Source organism: Photinus pyralis, unplaced genomic scaffold (genome assembly GCF_008802855.1).
Source record: "Photinus pyralis isolate 1611_PpyrPB1 unplaced genomic scaffold, Ppyr1.3 Ppyr1.4_LG4, whole genome shotgun sequence".
NCBI lineage: Eukaryota > Metazoa > Arthropoda > Insecta > Coleoptera > Lampyridae > Photinus > Photinus pyralis.
The window spans coordinates 43,529,449-43,552,207 of NW_022170511.1; the positions used below are offsets into that span (position 1 = coordinate 43,529,449).

The following is a 22,759-nucleotide window of genomic DNA, read 5'->3' on the forward strand; positions in this document are numbered from 1 at the left end:
GAAGGTGTCTCAACGGACATTTGTATCCCCCTAAAACTCAGCCAAATAAATCGTTTGGCAAAAATTCAAAGATCTGCCGCCGAGGGACCCAACTTTTATGCGAAAATAGTCCTAGCAATTTTTACCGTCTGGTAATTAAGAAACTGAATATGATCAAAACTTAATGGAAATCGGCCCTCTAAATTTCGACACCCTGTAAATTTTCTATGATATGTAATGCCTAAACCAAATTTAGGGCTACCGTTACACGGTTCATATATCTATCCGTTCATCTGCCTACGTTGATCGATTAGTCAATGAAGAAACAGTTTGATCAATCTGAAATGTACTGTTTAGTGTCTAGCTAAGAGATGGGATAACCGAGATTTAAGTAAAGTTAAACTAATTTGGTATAGGTACTTAGAAATAGCACTTTCATTTGGTTTTACATTGACGTGTCCTCATCAAAAGAGAAGAAAAAGGTTAATGGGTTTCATTCCTGACTATACAGGGACGCCAGACGCCACACGGGCTTTCCAGAACCTCTTTAAACAGACAACGGGAATTTAGGGGTGGGTACAGTTTACGAATGAATCGAAAGGAAGGAAGTCATGACGCTGAGGGGGTGTCTTGATTCGAGTTTTAGGTTTTTTATCTTTCACCCTGCGTGTAAAACATTGACAAGTACTAAATGTGCACAAAATTCAGAATTTTCGAAAATCGTACCTATACCTTGTGTGTCAAAACTGTCATTAATCCACCCCAGACCTTTGACGACTTTTTGAGATGGAAAGCGTATCAAATTTACATTGCCATTGAAGGAATAAAGACATACCTATTACCTATTGTGGTTTCAACGCACAAGGCAATTTTACTATGTTGTATAAGAACTGGACGAGCTTATAATTTTGTATGGTATAAGCCATAAGGTAACAAAACTACACAAATAGATTAATTTTAGAGCTTTGTCGCGAAATACATGATTGACAGTTGCATGGAGTTAAAGTTTATGCACACTCAAATCCTGTTTTTTAAAATATAAATATAATCGTTGTGGTGGTTTTCCGATAAAGTACCTACCGCATGTTTTATAATATTAATGGGTGTAAAATGTGCTGTTAAATGAGTAATATAATAGAGTTCGTAAAATAGAAATGGGGGCGCAAAAATCTTCGCTTTTCGCTCTTTAATTTAATTTAGAGGCTGTTAGAAGGCAAGCGTAATAGAAATGGTCGAAGAAGAAGTAATGGAGCTTATCTTACCATTTATAATACGAATTTGATCGCCGGCTCCCGCCGCCTTTAGTGCATCCTCAAGCTGCGCTCTCCGCTTAATCTCCACGTCTATCTGATCTTGTAGTCGTCTTCGGTCTCGCCGTTCTCTTCGGAGACGTTTCTGCATGAGCACTGCAAAAAAGGGGAAAACATTACTTTAGCGATTATAGGTGCTTTAATCCGGATGACGTGACTGGGCGCACTTCAACGTGTAGGTAACGTGCATCCCAAAGGACGGCGCTTTTAATAGCGGGACCGTTTTACATCAAATTCGAGTACTTAAATGTATTGATCATAAATCGGCGGCCTTCCATCTTGAGCGCAATAATAATAAGGTGAGTAAGCGAGACAAGTAAATTCTTGGACAGGTAACCGATAAAGTTGGCATGCTATGCAACATTATGCATCGAGAACCGGGCATTACCTTTCCAACGGGATTGGCTGTTACGACAATCATTGTTATACAATGTCTACGCCACTCCCCATTTTCTCTTTTTTTCTAGTTGGGCATTTAACAAAACAGCTGTACAAATTGTAAGTGTAATGAAATACCTATATACCCTTAGTTTTTATGCGTTTTCATCAATTAAACCGCTATAAGCGCCCAACGATTTCTCTCTACACAAGCAAAGAAAGTTATATAGACTGAAAAAATATTCGTCGTGATTCACTAAATTAAAGAAATTGAAAACTTTATAATGATCTCTTGGAAGATCATACGGAAATACTCGTAGATAGTTTAGCCATACTATAGTTTAATGGGGGTTTATGAAAGACTTTTTACCGCATTTCCACAAAAATAAAAAAAAAGGCGCTATTGTGGCCACTTTGTCCGTCCGTCCGTCCGCCCATCCGTTGGGACGCTACTAGTTCTTTATCTTAAGAGCTATTGCTCTACTTTTTTCGCTATTTGGTTCGTTATGGTGTCGAGGCTTGCACCAAACCATTTTTTACATGTTCCATAATTTTACACTTTTGTCGTTTATTAACGATCCTAGAGATCGTTTATAATTTTGTATTGCTGTCTGCCGTCTGTCTGTTGGTCTGTCCGTCTGTTCCTATGTCTGTCTGTCCATGTATCTGTCCGTGTGAACGATAACTTTGTTTAGAAATGTCCGATCGCTTTGACATCTCCGTTAGTTATGAACTGAATTGCATGAAATTCAGTGTGGGCATAGCTTTAGGATTTAGCCATATAATACGCAATGACAAAAGTTTTATTTTATTTTTTTATTATCCCTCTCTTGTTTTGGGCCCTCAACAGGCATGCGCCCAATTACAGAGTGACCCGCATAATGCTATTTAGAGCTGCCTCTGCAGAAGGTCTTAAGATGGTCTATACTACTCCGGTATTTACCTTACGAATTAGGAAAACTGCAGGAAAACCTAATTCGGAGTAGCCGGTAGAATGCTCGGAACTGGTCTAAGGCAATTTCCATCTCCGCCACAGATGAAAAATTCACCTCAACCCAGGTTCGAACACCCGACCTACGGATTTATAACCCAATGCTCTTACCACTGAGCCATAAATCCGTTAGTTTCGTTTTCAAAGGTTCTTTCTAACTGACGCTCGTCAAGAATGACCCTGTAAAGCACGCTGTAGAAGCTACAGGCTACTAATTTCTTATGGGCGCCATATTGGATTTTTACGGAATGAAATAGAGGCAAAAAAGAAGAAGAAGAATATCAAAATCAAATGTTTTACATTTATTTTTCAACAAAAACATCCACGGGTAACTAGATCTTGCTTAATCAACATGGCTATGATGGAGCTAGATTGATTTCTTTGACTTCCATTAGAAATAAGAAAGTACTAGCCTGTAGCCAGAGCTGGCACGATTACTTAAAAAAGGTATTCGATTACTGATTACAAATCAGTATCACTTTATCCCTGTAATTACAATTACTTTTTTTTAATTTGCACCTTACATGCGGACGTCTACATATTTTTTAACGAGTTCGTTTCATTGTTATTGGAAAGATATATTTCGATAAGGGCAGATATTCCATAAGCATTTAAAGATAGGTACACACGTACAAATTCACGTATCAAATCAGCCTGTGAAACTTGTGAAAACACCTCAATGGATTAAGAGATGTGTTGCCAGGTTACTAATAGTTCAATAGAATGTTAACCTTTTAATTTTTACAATCACACTGACTTTTCGCTGCATGAAAAATGGGGTGGGTTGTTTTTAGTCCAAATGTAGTGGTGGGTTTATTTAGTTTAGACAATCATTCACCCTGTGATGCATCACTAACGTTAAACTTAACGTGCAAGTTATCTCTAGAAAACGTTATGTTGCGCTTATACCAAATAACGCAAAATAACGTTTTTTGACAGATAACTTGCACGTTAAGTTTGACGTTTCTGATGCATCACAGGGCTGATTATCACTTCTAGTTCACTTTCAGTAGATCAGAAACAAATGTATAGTTTCGTTGGTTAACCACGCACAATAAACCTTTGTTTCTGTTGGCTACTTCTTAATGATCTAATGATAGTGAAATACTTGATGGATGTACCCACCATTAAAGGTTGGTACGTTTTCGAATAAGCAAAGTAATCCTCTTTTAGAGACACCTCCGAGAATGGAGTACCATCGTGTTTGTGTAATTCCAAAATTATTTTCGTTTCTTGTTCTTGTTTGCTAATTTTTAGTGTCTAGAACTGATTCTAATAGTCCGTCAGTTTCTTTTTCGAATTTATACAGTTATTGAGCACATAAATGTTTGACTGGTTTTGTGGTTATGGATCATCATGTTTTGTACCCTACAAAATAACACGTAAGACCCCTCGGATTTTCCTTCTTCCTTCACCATAAAAGATATCCAAAAAAATTAACAGCAAAATTGGACACAATTACCGTTGCCATGATTCTAAAATACTTTTGGTCGTCCGTGGCGTTCTGTGTTTCAGTGGCGTATCCAACTTAAATTTTTAATTGAACATTCCTTTTTTATTTAAGAATTGGAAAGTACGTACTTAATTCTCGTGTAACATATTAAACTTCGATTTCGCTGTTATAACCATTTTTCTTCAAAATGTGTCATTATTTTTCCAATTTTTTTTTCAGGGAATCTAAATCGTGCCGGTGGTTAAGTTTTGAATCGAGGCATGGGTTAAGACCTCTTCCACATAATTATTTTAGTACTTTATCGAAAAAACGTTATTTTTCGAAACGTTATTTTTCGAACACAGGTCTGTCATTTTCAAAAATATATGGTTAACATATTGTTTATTTAAAAAGTGTTGAGAAGATTTACAACTACTAAATTGAAAATGATGAATCAAGGGTTTTCTCTAGCTACGAAATGACGCCCTCCCTGTTGGTGACAACCGCTAGCTGGACTCGTTGGATTTTTTCGTATCATTGGTAATTTTCTAATTTAGTAAAGGACCTACAAAAATTATGTAAATTTAATTCAAAACTTAACCGCCGCCGGCGTGATTTTGTTTCGCAGAAAAAAAAAATTCGAAGAACAATCAAAATCGTTAAAGTTAAGGGTATAATATGCTACATAAAAAAATAAATAGTCTTGAACTACTTTCTAATTTTTCAATCAAATATGGGGTGTTTCATTAAAAACAACGTAAGTTTGAAATGCCACTCGAATACAGCACGCCACTGGTAACTAAAAATATTTTAGAAACATTGCGACGGTAATGTGCACAATTTTACGAATTACGATTTTTTGACAAAAAAAGTCCGGTAATTTGATAACTATGCGAAGAAATCATTGTAAGCTCTGTTTGAATCTTTAACCGCTACTCTTTATAAGATCTAATAAATTTGGATGCAATTATACTTATAAACTTGACCGGCGATAAAAATTACCTTTTTTATGATTTACTGCGCTAGAACTCACTTTGGAGGTTCACTAAAAGAAAACTGATTAAATTGCCTCAAAATTTTCGTATGATGTCAATTGTACCCTTTCTTTGTTTCTAAGCTTGTTTTTGTTGGTGCTAGAGACGGTTTTGAGTCACATCTTACTTCCCAAATAAGAGACTGCACTAAAAACTTCGTCTACGTAAAACGAGATTAATTAAAAAATGTGATTGAAAATAACTGAGATATTATCGAATAACTGCAAATGTTAAATTTCTTTTTCATTTTCCTGACCTTAACTGGTCGAAAATGGACGGTCCTCGTTAGCACTTTCTATTGGCACTTTTTTTTCGAAGAATCTAAATCTGTTATCTGAATTTCCGTAGCACGCTAGATGTAGAAGCGAAGCTACAGGCTTCTGCTTTCTTGTTTCTTATGGGCGCCATATTGGATTTTTACGGAATGAGATGTAGGACAAAAAAAGAAGAATATAAAAAATAATGTTGATTCAGCAAGATCTAGGTACCCGTGGATGTTTTGTTGAGAAATGAATGTAAACATTTGATTTTGAAATTTTTCTCATTCATTTCTCATTATTTTTCTCTATTTCATTCCGTAAAAATCCTACATGAAAATAAGAAAGTAGTATAGCGCTTGTAGCTTCTGCATCTAACGTCTTATGGAAATACTGATAACAGATTCACATTATTTATTTTTAGTTATTGTCCCTCTTGTTCTGGCCCCTCAACAGACTGGCGCCCAATTACAGAGTGACCCGAAAAAAGTATCCATAGAAGGTGCTAACCGGAACCATCCATTTCCGACCGTTTAAAGTAGGGAAAATGCAAACGAAATTTGACATTTCCTATTTTTCGGTGATATCTCATCGCCTTATCGCCATTCATTTCTGCGAATCTGGTACAACTATTTTTAAGCGGAAAATTTCTATGAGTACCTACGATTGGTAAAAATCATAAACTGCATCAGAGGAACATAATACGGTCCTGGAAACATTGCAACTACTGTGGTCGTTAAAGTTACAAAAAACGCCATAATACACCACAATAATGTAGTAAATATCGAACGCGTTTCAATAGCAAAGCTGCCATCATCAGCAAACAGCTCATAATAAATATACCTATTAATCTAGGTACAGCAATGTACATTGTGGCCCAATTTCGATGGGATTAAATAGGCAACTTTATTAGCGCAGATAAACGAAAACGGCTCAGGAACTCGTGACCTCTTTCTTATGCTTACGACCATTACCGTTGTCAGAAATAAGCTGCCGTCCTTTGTTTTTTCCCTAGAGAGGGAGAAACTGAAAACTAGCCGATTCCTTACAATTTGCTGTAACTCCTGCATTTTTGAAGCTTTAGCATTATTCAGGCACTTTTTAACGTAGAAATCAATACCAATACCAATGGGTTTTAGTCGGATGAACGTGCTGGCCTTTGTATTGCTCCCCATCCAATTATTAGTTATGAGGATCATTTAAATAATTAAAAACAATTAGCGCATATTATGAGATGGGACAACGTCTTGCTAAAAATAACCGTTCTTCTCTCTTCTAAAGGAATATTATCGAGTAAATCTTCCAAATTGTGTTTGTCAGATGAGGCTCTAAAAATTTAGGCAACACCACACATTAAACCAAATTTTCCTTGGGCTCGTATAGATATAGTTAGTTGCGGATTTTCATTGACCCAATAGCGGTTATTTTGTCTATTAAAACTTCCAGCACTTGATATGTGCAGTGTTAAACCATCCAAAACGAAAATAGCAATAGGTACTATCATATCATCATAAAATTGCAGAACTTAGATCAATCCGATTCGGCAGTGCAGTAAGAAAAGTCGAATCAGTCGTGGAATAAACGGCGCAGAATCCCTTAGATACGTAACTGTAAAATCATTTGAGATTATGAGTTCAAAAACAGAAGAGCAAAATGAATAAGGAACAAAAACCATTACGACAACGAGACAAAAGGTTTTTGAAACGGCCGATTTAAGAAAATAATTGGCATCATTTGAAATGTGTTCCATTTTTAGTTTTCATCACAGTACTTAATCAAATGTAAAGTGTTCAACGAAAAGAAATTCATTAACCAAATTAATATTTTAAATGAAAAAGCTCTTTCAGGTAAACACTTTCTGAAAAAAAGGGGTTGTTTTTATTATGATTTAATAAATGAACTTTTCGTTACTTTTTTAGTTATATACGTTTGGGCGAGAGAGGGTGGGTTTCCGAATACAACACGCTTTTTTACTTTTTCCTAACGCATAAAACAAAGTTTGAAAACTCATCTAAAAACGTATGTATGCACGAGGTGGAATCGGCTTTTTCACTCGCAAACTGTAGCTGTCGCCACGAATTGAACCTTCGGTCATCTAAATCGAATTTACGGCTGCGATATTGAGGGCTTTGTCGGTCGACCCCCGCCCTTACGGCTTTTCGATATATATGCCGTATATTATTTTAAAATTTGTCACAAACGTATGTTACTATTTTCCCTCTCATTTTCATATAAAACAGCTAATCTCGGTCCATTGTGCCTTTCATCGAGGGTTTTCGTCGCGTAATTAAGAAGGGTAGAAATTAATCAGAGTGGATTTTAGAATAAAGTAGGAAAGTTTATTGCGTGGATTTCTCTGGTCAAACGCGCGTGTAGCGCAAATATTTGCCGAAGCCGTTACGAAAACAATATCATAAAGAGATGTCTCTAAATACTGATTGGATGTGTGCCATGAAATGTTTTATTTGCTTGAAGTGTTGGACCAGCGAAATAATCCATTTCGAAAATGGAGACGAAAAGTAGCATCTGGCGCTGGCGTTTTGTACATCAATATAAAAACTATCAGTCACTGGGAAGCGTCGCAGTGGAAACAAGAAACACATATCTTTGGCTTTTCGGCCAATAAAACTTGATTCGGGGATTCTTGCTAAATCGTCCTATTTATGGCACTCCTGACTGAGTCCGATAACAATTCTATTTCTCCTCTTTCGCAGACAGGTATAAAATAAATATTGTTGCTCTCTTATTGCAACGTCGGCGATTTTTTCTCCAACTGATACGGGGAGGAAACATCTCGCTCCTCTTTTTTTTAATTGTAATTGCGCGTATTAATGGTTTTCGAGGCACCCCGTTGCGTTTCAGCATTAGAGAGGACCCCAGTCACTTCGGGGGGTTCGCGACCCTGACTCTCGGCTCTATTGCAAGCAACTAATTATAACACTCATTACCAAAGTTTATTAATCAATGTTCAATAGCAATCATAGCCATTGGGCCGGTATTGTTACGACGATGCCCGCCTTGTCTGTTAATGCGATGAACCTGTTATAGAAATATGATGGAGCGTGATTGAAATTGTGATGGAGTTCCGAAATTCTTCATCCACATATACCGAACCGAAAGAAAGATGGACGACCGCGTATTTGTAATTAGGAAACGTAACAACAAGATTAATCGGCACGTTAAAGTTCTAGTTCGGGAAACAAAATACATCAATATTAGGTACACAATACGAGATCTAAGACGAAAATGTAACTAAAAAGCATTAATCACGTCTTTAAATTTAATTACTCTTAAGTGAGAACTGTCTAATAAATTAATTGAACTTTTTTGGTGTAGTTCACGTTAGAGAGAGGAATTTTGGAATGTTCATAGTTTGTATGATATTCACATGCGGCGGCTATAACGCCAACCACTTGAAACTACGTTAAATTTTATTTGCGAATACAAAATCGTTACGGCATCTCTTTGACGCAAATTAATTTCTTTTTTTTCGTACAAAGTTGAATGTCACTTCCGTAAACACTGACTTGGAAGTCGAACTATTACCATGCTGCTCCATTTCCTCGCATAAACAACTCCGTTTTTTCTAGTCTCGTGAAGTACTCGTAGCTGTCTTTCCGAGGATTTGATTTTAACTGGATTTAAATTGCAAACCCAGGAACTGAATATTATAATCTTTTGTCTGTTTAAAACCAACTTTATTTACCAATTTCGTTGGGAAAGAAGGCAACTGTTCCAAAGCGTAATCTACTTAGTAATTCAGACTGAATGTTTTGCTAGAATGAGCCACGAATTTAAACCACCCTGTACATTAAAGTATTCCAGCCTTATATATAGATTGCTAAAATATTCAATTTTCAACTGTTTTTCTAGAAAAAAATGGTGTTTCTGAAAACACCTTGTTCTTTGGTACCTACGTCAAATTAATTTGCGTAAGTAACATTTTAAAAAGTCTTGAAATTGAATTTGGTAACTATTTGCTCAACAAATTTGAATTTCTCTTAAATATCTCGTAATTTATGCATAAAAATTAATTTACAGTAGATAAGCAAATGAAACCAGAGGAGGGGCAAGGTCCGAATGGCCGCCCCACGGTTACATCCGTCTGGAAAAGCTGAAAATTTTTAATTTACTATCCGGCCTATGAGCATTTTGCCAGTGACCTCCAAAATACTTGAAATAGTTGTTTCCAATAAACTAGTAGCTCACATCGATCGGTATGGCATTCTTCCTACTATACAGTCCGGGTTTAGGAAAAATCACAGTACCGCAACTGCACTTTTAAAAATTACTAGTGATATCGTACAGGCTATCGACAACTCCAAAGTGTCAATCCTGACCCTATTAGACTACAGCAAGGCATTTGACTGCATTAACTTTGAACTACTTACTTGCAAAACTGAAATACTACAATTGTAGCGACAAAGTGATAACTTGGTTTTATAATTACCTACATAATCGAAATCAACGAGTGAAAATTGACTCAGTCCTATCTGATGTGTTGCCGGTTAACCAAGGGGTGCCGCAAGGGAGTATTCTTGGACCCATTTTATACATCATTTTTACTGCGGATCTACCCTACCACACGACATCTGAAATAAGCCTGCATCTCTATGCCGACGATACACAAATGTATATCAGCTGTAATCCTTTATGTATTAATGAAGCTATTGATAAACTAAATACTAATTTACAACGTATATCTCAATGGTCAAAAGATAACGGTCTATTAATTAATGCATCTAAAACAGAGGCGGTATGCATAGGTTCCAACGCTGTGCGTGCTCTAGCCCTTTCAACTCTGTGCAACAAAATTAAATTAAACGACAGTGAAGTGCCACTATCGGAAGAAGTTAAAAGCCTTGGTGTAGTGATTGACTGTAACCTTTCTTTTAAATCTTTTGTGCGGAAGAAAATATCTGTCTGCTACGCAAAATTTAAAGTGTTATTTCAATTTAAACGCATCTTACCATCTAGCACTAAATGGCATATTGTAAATAGTTTATTACTTAGTCATGTAGACTACTGTTCTGCTGTATACTACAACTATATAACAAATGAATACAAGCACAAACTTCAGGTTCTCCAAAACAACTGTTTTAGATTCTCATTTAATGTAAATCGGAGGGACCATGTCACACCACAGTATAATGTACAAAAGTTACTTAAATTAGATTTCAGATTTTCTCTTTTATACTCTAGCTTGCTCTATAATATTGTAACTTGTAAGTGCCCATATTATCTGTCTACATTGCTTACTCAAACACACTCGGTACACAAAAAAACCTTAGATATGCTGATTCTTATTGTATTCCACCCCACAAAAGTAGTAAATTCCAATGTGGATTTCAGTATATAGCTTGTAAACTCCTAAATAACTTCAGAATAATTTATCGAAATTGTACTTCTGTGAAGAGCTTCAAAAAGCAGTTAAAGTTAAAATTGTTAAACAATCAAGCCAATATCTGAGTAGTCAGAATATATACTCCTTTTTCTCTTTCTTTTTTGCACTTAAATTTCATTCATTTATAGTAAGTATACTTAATCTTACATACCTATAGTTGCTTCATATTTTTGGTAGGGTTGAAAAACGGTTAGTACCGATACCTCGCCTTTTAGATAAGAATTTCTTTGTAAATATTATCTAATAAAGTATAAATAAATAAAAAAATAAATAAAAGTGAAACCTCTATTTGCCATTTCAGTACAAACCCAATGCAATTTCCATTGAGACGCTGAATCCAAGTAGGCGCGGCCACTCCTTTGGATTTCTAGTGAGTTCTAAAATTTATGAAATGGACACAATTTTTAAATTGATTTAAAATAGTGGGGGGGGGGGGCTCCGTCCAGCGTTTTTTGCTAAAATGACATTTTCACTTCTTAATAATACGAATTAATTATGCATATGTTTTTGGGAAATATTGTCGATCGCTCAATTTCTTGTTTTTGTGGTTTGCTTTGGCTCTCAGGCCCTGTTCTAAGGATTTTTATTTAAGGAACCCCTAAAAGGGAACACTCAATATTGAGAAAATATACAAGACCCTGTAGATAGGATAGATCTAACACTTTTTACAAAATTTACATTACATTACATCCGACATTACGCAATATTTTAATTGTAATTTTTCCCCATTCTTCTATGACTTTTTTCATCCACCTTTCTCCTCCTCATCGCTTCTACCTTTCCTTGTTTTTTTTTCTACTTCTTTGCATTCTATGATCAGGTGACCAATATCTTCTTCTTTCTCTCCGTATAATCCTTTCTTCTTCTTCTCTCCACTTCTACTTTCCTCTCTCCTTGTTTCCACATCTGAACCTTGCAATTGTTTTAATGTTTTACTTCTACATGTTCATTTTTGCAAGTTCTTCTTCTAGCATTTCCTCTATTTCTCTTCTCCTTTCGACCTCTGCCCTTCCGTATCCGTTTCTCTGGTAATAGTTTTTCCACTGTTCCCACCGAATCCCTTTTGTGTTCATCCTCGCCGCTAACCCTTCTTTCACCATTTCACTTTTCCTCTCGTCCCAACTCTATCCTTATCTTCTTCATTTTTACTTTTTCGGGGAAGAACTTCTTCCTCTAGTATGTAATTTGGTGCCCTTCTGTTTTATTTGTAGTACCTTCTTTGTATTCGTTCAAATTCATCTCATTCTTTCCATCCCCATACCTCCGCTCCATACATCAACACCCTTCTTACCATTGCGTCAAAAATGGGTTTTCCAGGGTTACACACTGCCTTTTTTGGAGGCCCGAAAAATCTCCTTGCGTACTCTTTTGAATCTTTTTTCTGTTCTCTCACCTCCTTCTCTTATATCTCTCCCTTTCTTTCTCTCTCCATCATTGTTCTATGCCTGTTTCTCTCTTCTGTACAGTCTCTGTCACGCCACTCCTTTCTTTTATTTCTCCTTTCCGCTTCCGTTATTTCCTTCATCTCGTTCACATTTTTCCATTCCTCTATGTTCTCTCCTATTTCATATACTTGCTCCTCTAGTCTCCTTGTATAATCCTCCACCGTGCCTTGCTTACGGTTTTACTCGCCTCCCTCAAGTAAAGTTTCTTGAAATATGAATCCCGTTGGAATACTCGATCAGCAGGAAATTGTTCAAAAAAAGAGATTAACGTTCTGAAAGGCTCGAATCCTGAGGTGAATTCGTGTCATAAAATTCCCCCTCAAGAAAACTCGTTATTTAAATAATTTATTGCTATCTTCCCTATTCTATTTCTGTGGCTAAAGGTAATTCGCCCCCTGAACGCCCCAGAATATTTATCTCTGTTTACGTACTAACGATTGGTCCTCCAGAAATGGCACCACGGGATATTTGCCTTTAATGGCGCATATCAAAGTACATTACGATACTAGTAGGTATTGGGACACTTGGGCCTGGGAAAATTCTGGGGACCGTGGGAAAATATTTCGACAGCTGGCCCGGGTCAAATTTTGGCAATTGGTCCAGGGTGCCCGATAATATTTCGGCAGCTGGTCCGGGGTGCCATATTTCGGTAGTTGATACGGGGTATTTCGCAGATTGGCCCTGGAATCCCCGTCATCTTGGACCCATCGTCCAGCATCTTAGATGGGTTCAAGACACCTCGGGCCAATTGCCAAAATTTGACCCGGAACAACTGCGTGAATCTTTTCCGGTCTCCAGAACTTTCCCAGGCTCAAGTGTTCCAATACCTACTGATTGTTGATTATTGGGCCCATGGGCGGAAACGAATTTCGCAAGGGAATTTTTCCAGGGAGTAATCATTTGAGGGCGGGGCAAATATTTTAGAGGCGAATTTACCTGGAACTGAAGTCGGAGAATTTGCATTGGGACGAATTTTACTTGAACCTTACTTTTTTCAGTTGTTACTTTGGTATATACTCGTATATTGCTTTCTGTTTTGAACCAATCGGATAATCCATATGTTTTTTAAATTCGTTACATTTGCAATTTAAGTGATTGAAAATGTGTACATTACGCATTGTTCACTTTTATTTTCTTTTTTTAACGTTAGACCTGAACGGGTAAGGCAATCTTATAATAAGTGAAGTGAGAACATTTTTATAACTCTGAAGAAGAATCAATGTCGATTTTTAATTAGTTATAAAACAAGCTAGTTATTTAACATTGGAAATGTTTATGTTTTCGGATAGAGTGTACAAAGTTTCGTTCAAGGACAAAAGACAATTGTATCGTACTCGAGGTCATAAATATGTTGGATTTTGGGTAAACTCGAGAATGGGCGAAAAATCGTATTAGAAGCCCTACACGCGAAGAGTGCATTGAGAAATCCGCGAACTTCGTAGAGAAATGAGCAAAAAAATGAACTATTGACGCACGTGGGTCAAATACCCGCAACGACGGCTCGAGTCGTTTGTAAATATCAAGCTTTATTTACTTCACGTGTAAGCTCTAAGGATAAAGCTCCAAAGCACAAATAAGTTAGCCGTTGAGCAACAGTGTCAATGAACAAATGGGGAAAAAAGTAAATCGCACAAAAAGAGAATAAACGGGCAAATAACGAGGCTTAGAATCTTTACTGAATGAAGCAAGGCAAAACATTGCAGCCAAAGCAAGGCGATCTTAAAGGAATACCGACACAGGGCGTTAATTAAACTCTGAGCGGTGTCCACCTTGTCTAGGGTGTCAAAGGATCTCTTTGTCAACGGAGACTGACCGCTCGAGACTTTACCCTTTGATGTCCACTGTCTTATAGTGTTACGCGACTATTTCGAGGTGTTGCGGTACTCAGCTATGTATGACACAATCAGAATTCACAACATGAAAGCCATGTTTGTGCAGTTGTTAAAGTTAAATGGCACCGCGGCGGTGGTAACGCGCGGCGTCAGAAATTGTAAAACGTAGCAAGTGAGCTACGACGGCGGCGGCGGCGTCCGAATAATTAATTCCTTCCCGTTTTTTTATAATTAAATTCGGCATTTGTGTATAAATATTATTTTATCATCAGTTCTGACAGTTTCAATTAAGAACAGTATTGATTTTACCTCTCAAATTGCTTTTACAAATAAGAAGCGTGATGGCGCCTCGCTTACAAATGCGATTCGGCCATTGCTATTACCTACATTCTTAAGACAATGATCAATGACTTGCCTTTTTTCACCGTGAGAATCAGTTACGCAAGATTCTGATGTTTCTGGTGCAGCTGCACGTCTAACGTTCGTGTGCGCTGCACTTTTATCGCGATTTTCGAAAATGAGGGGGTTCGCTTACCCCGCGGCCTTCTTTAGATCGCTATGGATATTGGGGAATTTAGAGGTTACTTTTTGTCTGCCTCCGCCAAGGTAACCGATCCATAGTCGTCGTCGTCGTCGTCGCCGTATATTATTTTTTCATGTGAAAAACTGAAGTCGTACATAAAACTTTTCTCGGTACATTTCCCGATAAAACAGTGGGTTTCGCCCTAAAAGTCCCGCGAGAGTCACTTATTGATATCGTATTTATAGGTATTATAGATTCTGCCGGCTGATTGAATGTTTATGTAACGGAGCAGGGGCGCTTTATCCACGCCTTGCCTTTAAGATTATTCATATGTTTGGAAAAATCGATACGCCGACTCACTACGCGAGATTACAATCGAAATTTGTACGGAATAACAGAAAAATAAACAAAATCCGTCGGCCGTCGTCATCGCAGCGCGATGTCATTGTTTAAAGATCTGGAAAGCTGTCAGTCTTCCTCCGAGTCGGTAAAAGTCTTTGTTGCCACGACCTTATTATAAAATATTTTTGCATGAATAATTTTTGCTTCTTTGTGGGTGGCATCTTTTGCGGAAGGTTTAATATTTCGGTAATTAATTTTTTTGAAATAAAACGCAATTACATTAAAAATATACAATATCCAGTTGTTGCCGTCAACGTCAATTGCAACGTTAAAATTATCCATCCGTGTGAACTTCCCCAAGAATGCAAGGTCTCTTAAGAGCTTTTTGTTATAATTTTTTTTTCAAAAGCAAAACCGAGTAAATCTCAAAGAACTAACAGTAAAAAGGAGAATCCTTACAATATCAAAGAAACTCGATCTTTCTGTACGTTTCAGATGGAAACTTTCTTAAAAAGGTAACTATTTTTCGGTGAATTGCGAGGAAATATAAAACAAACCATGACTGATTTTTGATTTATGTCAAGCACTCTCAGTACAATTTGGCTTATACGATATTATTTACGTTTACTGGTAACGGCCTAACGGGTAAAAATTGCATTGCATTCGTTTTAGAATTTTCTCTAGCATAAGCGCCAGGCCCACCAGAGGGCAGTCGTATCACCTACATACTAAAGTCACTAGATATAGAAAGTACCGCAATCATCCGCCATTTTTGGGCAAATTTGCTGCCAACTTAAAAAAATTGACAAATAAAATCTGACTAGCTGTCATTTTTTTATAACCTAACTTCATAGTACTGTCATGTTTTATAAAAATATATACAGATATCTCCAAACAGGTGGAACAATCTCTAACATTAAAGTTACTAGAATCTGGTAACTTCCGCCATTTTTGGGCAAAAATCATGCGTTCTCTCTCTAACACATGAGCCCAATGGATTGCGGTACTTTCTATATTTAGTGACTTTACTACATACTAAAGTCCCTAGATTAATAAAGTAACGCGGATAGCAGCCATTTTAACTCAGTTTAGGAACCGCGAAATTTGAAATTGAACAACAGTTGGAAAGTATGTATTTTGCAGTCGCTCTTGGATTGTGCGGATACTTTTGGATAGGGCAAGTTTTGTGAGGGTATCGTTTAAGTCTTTAACATCACAAGACAAATATAGTTGAGTAGGGAAGATTTGACCTTCAGTGTGATTGGTTAAAACACAAGTCAGTATTACGCTGAAACATAAAACGAGTGGCGAATTTTGCAAGCTGGTAGTTTCTGTTGACATCTAAACTATTGAAGTGTCATTAACTGATTGATTTGTGTTTGCAGTGCTAGATATTTCTACTTTACAATAATTTGGTGCAGTTTTATATTTTTCCTGTGTGTGCTTATCTTCAAACCCAGCGCCATCTACTACCTTCTTATAATGAATGAAGTATAGGGACTTTACTACATATTACCATAGCAATATAGCATAGAATTTTATTATTTTTGTTGGACTGGGATGCGCGACAATGCGCCCGATATAGTCGCGCAATTCCGCTAAAGTTGTCATACAGGGTGGCCCACTGAAAACAGTCAATTCAAATTTTGCCCACTTAACGATAGTTTTGCAGAAACGCTCGGGCAGGTTAAATTTAGTTTTGGGGGGACACCTAAATTAAATGAATACCACTTACATAACTTTAACCCTGAGAAGAGAATGAATTGCAACACAAAAAGTTTAAATGGCATGCTAAACGTTAGATAGTTCGAAAGGAATGTTTATTTTGTTTTCAGGACTGTTTTTATTTTTCAAATCCGATCAGTAGAAAGCTTTAAATGGATTTGCAGAACCGTTTTAATTATCAGTAGGCGTTGAAGTTGAAATAATTGATTGACTTGTTGTCAGAAAACAGCATCTGACACAAGTGAATAAGTGCAATAAGCAAAGAAGCAAATTTGTGACTTAATTTTATGATAATTTTAAAAAAAATAATGGTTTCCAGTTTACACTATAGCAGAAAGGGTGGAAATTACCACAAAATTAAACAAGTTACATTTAATACAGTCACAAATTTGCTTCCTTGCTTATTGCACTTATTTACTTGTGTCAGATGCTCTTTTCTGACTACAAGTTATCAATTATTTCAACTTCAACGCCTACTTAATAAACATTTAAAACGTCTCGGTAAATCCATTTAAATCGAGTTTTCTCTGGATGAAAAATAAAGCATTGTCAAAACAAACTTTTGTGTTTATTAATAGTTATTTGTATTAAATTTGTATAACTAGAGAAGAAAGTGAAGTTTGAAAAACACTTTCTTCTCAAGTTTTACACATAATTTTTTCTGAAATTACAATCTTAATCTTAATAATACATTTAAAATTAAAACGTACTCGTATCATTGCTGTGTCAATGTCATTATTACATACGATAATTTTTCAATTTTGCAATAATACTAGCATCTAGATACGGGTATCAATTTTAAATGTCATTATTAAGATTAAGCAGCAAGTTTTTTTACTTTCTCACAAATCACATTTTCTTCACCCTTTTTAGAGACGAACATGGTTGCTTCTAAAGTAGTTTTTACTTCATCCGATATCGGAAGGATATATCGCATGCGGTAAATCGCGTCGCTGTCTCATAGTGTGCGCCCTTAGACGTTTCTAACTATTAATGAGACACTTTTTTACCAGACAGCAACATGTGCAATCCTGTGTGCAATGCTACATTTTAAAAGTGGCGCGATTGAGTCCTGTGTCTATCACTATCCTGTGGTCATTTATTAAGCGCCAGAGCAAAGCGATGCAAGCTTTATAGGGGAGTCGATTGTGTCCGTCTGTCCGTGAACACGATAACTATCAAACGATTGGACCGATTTGGTTCAAACTCTGCACAGTTGACCTATATGACACATGTAACAAGCCTATTGAAAATGGGTCAAATCCAATGACTCCGTGGGGTCATACCTAGGTGCTCTACCGCTTTTTTAAACGCTCTTTATGGGTTTATTTTTTAGCGAACTGTTAAACAATTTGGTTTAAATTTTTTGGTTTGATTGAAATGGCAACCACTTACCTACTAATTAAGTTTTACTCCTCCCCCTCCCCCCCACCCAAATCGTTTTGTCTTAAATTTGTACTGTAAACCTATCCCTTTCAAGAATATGACGAACTGTCCAAGTGAACATCCTTGTCGTCTTCGCGACCGCAATTTCGGAACACTCCGTTGAGATTGTTGCGAGAAACTTTTTTGTTATTATTAGAATTGTATCACATAAATATCGAATGAATTGTGGCGAAAGGACACAAAAATGTTTTTTGGAAGGAATATTTAAGAAATGGGCTTTTGTTTCCTTTTTCAGCAGTTTTAGTAAATAGCGCGACTTCCGGAACACGCGAACGCGCAATGGAAATTATTAGATTTTGAATAATTATTACTAATCGACTTTCAAATAATGTTTGTAATATTTAGAGAACCATTCAACTCACAAAATTAAAAATATTATATACAGGGTTAGTCAAAAGTACGGAATATATCTTATATCTTCGTTAATATTAATTTTACATTATAGCTTCCGGAAAATTCGCGTTTAAACAATTCGCTCCTGTAGAATTCTTTAACAGAGTGTGAGTTTTTCTAATAATTTTTAAAGCTTATTCCCTAGGAAGTGGCTGGTGTAGAGTGTTTTAAATATTATGCACATTCGCTCAAAAGCCACTGCAGAAGTGTTATATGCATCATTTGTGGCAATTTCTTTATATTTTTGTTATTTATCTGTCTGTCTGACAAAAATCTTGTGTGCACGTCTCGCCGTCTACAAAAGCTCATAGTCCGTGCCGAATAACCAGTAAGCGCAGTAGTGCGCACCACAATATTCTCTGTAATAGTCACTACCATTAGAAACTAAATAGATGTCTACCACTGGTAAGTGGCAATTTTTAACGATATTGTTTTAACTCACAAAATGAAATGTATGTGTTAAATTGGGTAAAACTTGACGCGAAGGCCAAGTCACACTGTCATAATCATGGCGAACAGAAATGGAAGTATTCGTTGATGATTCTGATGTACAGGATGACAATATATTTGAAATGTTCTGTTGGTCATAAAGCGACTTTCACATAAGTAAATTAATGTAAAATTAATATTAACTAAGATTATAAAATGAATATCCATACTTTTGACTAACCCTGTATATAATTTTTTTAATTTTGTAAGTTTAATGGTTCTCTACATACTACCAACACTATTTGAAAGTCCATTAGTAATAATTATTTAAAAAATAATAATTTCCATTGCGCGTCCGCGTGTTTCTGTGGTCGCGCTATTTAGTAAAACTGATGAAAAAAGGAAACAAACGAGAATTTCTTAAAAATTCCTTCCGAAAAACATTTTTGTGTCCTTTGACCACAATTTATTCGATATATGTGATACAATTGTACCAACAACAAAAAAGTTTCTTCCATGGTGAATTTTGCTCTGCGCGGATAATTAATGCGCGATTTTGTAGGGCCTGTTAAATCTACACTAATCCAGATAAGGCATTATATACGCATAATTGGAGGCGCATATCATTCTAGTTTAGGACATCGAAAGAATGATGATATCGTTCCTAGAAACAGAATTATGACGGTAGAAAAACGGATTTACTATCGTCTTCAAAGATTTTAAACCTTAAAATTAACTATTTCCAGTGTTACTAAAAATTAACAAAGGCCATAATTTAATTGTCTGTCCCATTGACCAGCCCTCATTGAAATTTTGTGACTCTATGTTAAACGGATTCGAAGTAAAAAAATAAATAGTGGAGCCGCGCACGGATTTTCCATAAGCCGTAATGTATTTAATGTGTCCCGAACTGACTCCTAAGGTCACGTAACTTGCGCGCCTGTATCGTAGGCCAATCCACAGCCGATTTTTGGAATCGCCAGTTTTCTGATGCCTTGAGGTTGCATCTGTCGATTCAAATCCTGTAAGGCGATCCACATATCTTTATAACAGGGAAGGTCGCTGAACTTGTGTTTAGTAAAGATGTAATAGACGACTCTTCCTTGGTCATTTAGAAAACACGTCTTTCCCACTTGTGGACGCTGCAGGTATATTTCCCTTAGGGCTTAGGTGACCAAAGCTAAACAGAAATTCCTCGGGACATCTTCACGTCTTTTGCGATACAATGGCCAGAGGAATATTCAGCAGGAACTTCGAACAAGTTTCATTGTTCTTCTCGCCAGTCGAATAGTGTACCATCGAGCGTTCAAAAGATGGCTCTTGGTGTACTGCACGTGCAATCCCTTCTATTTCATTTTGACCAGCATATGGCGCCAATCGATCTATGTGAACCACCATAAATTTTCCCCTGGCTGTCTTTTGGATGCAGTACATCAAATCATTGATTGTTTTAATGATTTTCTAAGGACCGTCTCAATGCGTCTGTAGTTCTTCACGTACTCGTCATCGACTATTTCGGCTTCTCCAGGTCTAATGCCAAATTTTAAGGCACAGAGCAACAGGATTTCCCGTGCTTTGATGTACTGCAGATCCATTCGGCACTAAAAACAAATGCAAGTACTGCTCCCAATCATGCCGATGATCCGACAAATATTTTCCCGTAATCCGATTCATTCTTTCCATCATTCCATCAAATTGTGGGCTGGCGTCCTACTTTTTCGGATGCCCACCAGTTGGCATATATTGTGGAATAATAATAACTCAAAGTTTCGCCCTTGCTCGCAGTGTAATTCTAATTCGACTCCAAATCTGCTAAACAACTCCTTCACGAACACGTCCGCAACTGTTACGGCCCACATTTTCTCGTTGAAAGAGTTTCTGAACTTTTGAAAAACGTCTTATGGTGTTCATCCAACGTACGCTCAATAACTATAAAGTCATCTAGTTTTCCATGACTCTAAGTACTAATTCCGTTAGGCGCTCAAAAGTCACAAACCCAAACGGCATAATTTTAAACTGCCATAAACCCGAAACAGCGCTGCCCGCAGTCTTTTCTCGATGTTAAGGTTCGAGTCCAACCTGCCAGTAACCACTCTCCATATCCAACGTTGAAAACCATTGAGCCCACCTTAACGGACTTTTTGCGCCCTTTTAATTCATGGTAGTCTTCTCGGGTTTCCTTTAATCGGTTGTGGAGCTCCAGTATTCATCTTATGGGTCACGATGTTAGTTTTACCCATTAGCCGTTTTTCTTCTTCTTTCATTTTGATAGCTCAGCTTTTGTGGCATGGTTCTTTGATTTTGCACCACTTTTCTAACAAACGAGGATCGTCTAAAAAGTAAGGCCAATGATTTCAGTGCTCTCTAGCGAGAGACTCATGAACCAGGAAGCATCATATCTGAGTAGTTTAACGTACATAGAAGTTTAGCTCGACTTCGTGTTCAACCCTAATCGCAAATAATATTCACTATAAGAAAAACTAAATTAATGGTAGGTAAGTAACCTGCCTAGAAAAAGTAGTGACTGTAACCCTTTAAGAGGGTGTAAATAAAACTAAAAAAGTTACGATCTAAATTGAGGTAAATCTCCCTAAAAACTATTTATCGAGAAAGTGTCTTTTTTCGTTTCCTTTTCCCTCCAGATTTGTTGGTAAATCCACCCCTTACGCACGTAGTCTTTATATTTTTTTACGATATATATCATACGCTATGTTCACAATGCGAATGCAATATTGTTTTTATGGCAAGCTTCAAATGTTCGACACGGCCTCGATTACATTTCATATAGAAATATCTGCAGGGGAATATGTTTCCTAAAAGCTATTTATTTTTATGTGCGAGTGTTATCATTGATAGGCGACTGACTATTGAAGCTCTGCTGATTTTTACTGTTTCACTAAAAGATTTCGAGATACCTTAATGTGTTTGACTTTAGGGGACGGGGATGGGAAAAATGTAATGCGGAAAATAAACGCCGCCGTCGGTCGTCGTAGTTTTTCCCTCGAAGACGGAAAAAATTTACGATAATTAAATATCAAACTACGTTTGTGTTTGCGTTCGTCTTTTAACTACATATAACCCTCGAGGAATGATTCATTGTTGAGGAAACGAATAAAAGAGGGACATGAATGGCCTTCTTTGCCGGGATGACTTTTGTGAAAATTTGATTTACATATTACCATATAATGCGAAATTCTATAGAAAATTTTATATTGAAAAGGTGGAGCACGTTTATATTACGTTCGGCCGTAGTCGAGTCGAGCTACCGTTTCTCCAAATGGCGATGACCAGAAGCTGTCATTGATTGTAGGTACCCGTTTGCATATCGGTTTATTACACAACATCGATATTTTATATGGGCGTAATGAAATTTCACTTGAACGTCGTTTAAAGAAGCCATTAAAGTGTTATAATACCACGCAATGTCTGCAAAAGCAATAAATGTAGCGGGCATCCCATATGGCAACGTCGTAATTACTAACAATAGCCATAATCTATTTCGAACACGTAATATGACAGCATTAAGACTTCTTTCGTAGGAAGCCATTTAGGCTCCGTATCTGCATAAACCATCTTCCATATCCTTACACAGCTGTTAAGGGCAGTTGCCCAAAAACAGACCGAAACGCCCTCAGCATAAGAACGGTCCCTGATATACATACAAACTATCTAATCGACCCCTTTTGTCTTAGCGAGACCTTTCTTACACTTACGCACTCTCCTCCATTACACGAGTGCCTCGGTCCAACTTTTCCTACGTGACCCACTAACTCCGACCATTAGAAAAACCCGAAATCAATACCCGGAGAGAGGGGTCTTAGTCAAACACGTCACGTGCG

General features: G+C 37.0%; 1 protein-coding gene across 1 annotated transcript in view; it reads right to left on the reverse strand.

Moving 5' to 3' along the window:
- LOC116169160 (dachshund homolog 2-like) overlaps positions 1-22,759 on the reverse strand; it is a 119,212-nt gene that overhangs the window by 19,143 nt on the left and 77,310 nt on the right. The window contains exon 5 of the mRNA XM_031485185.1: positions 1,242-1,385. Within this exon, the coding sequence (XP_031341045.1) occupies positions 1,242-1,385 (144 nt within the window). The remainder of the gene's footprint in view (positions 1-1,241; positions 1,386-22,759) is intronic.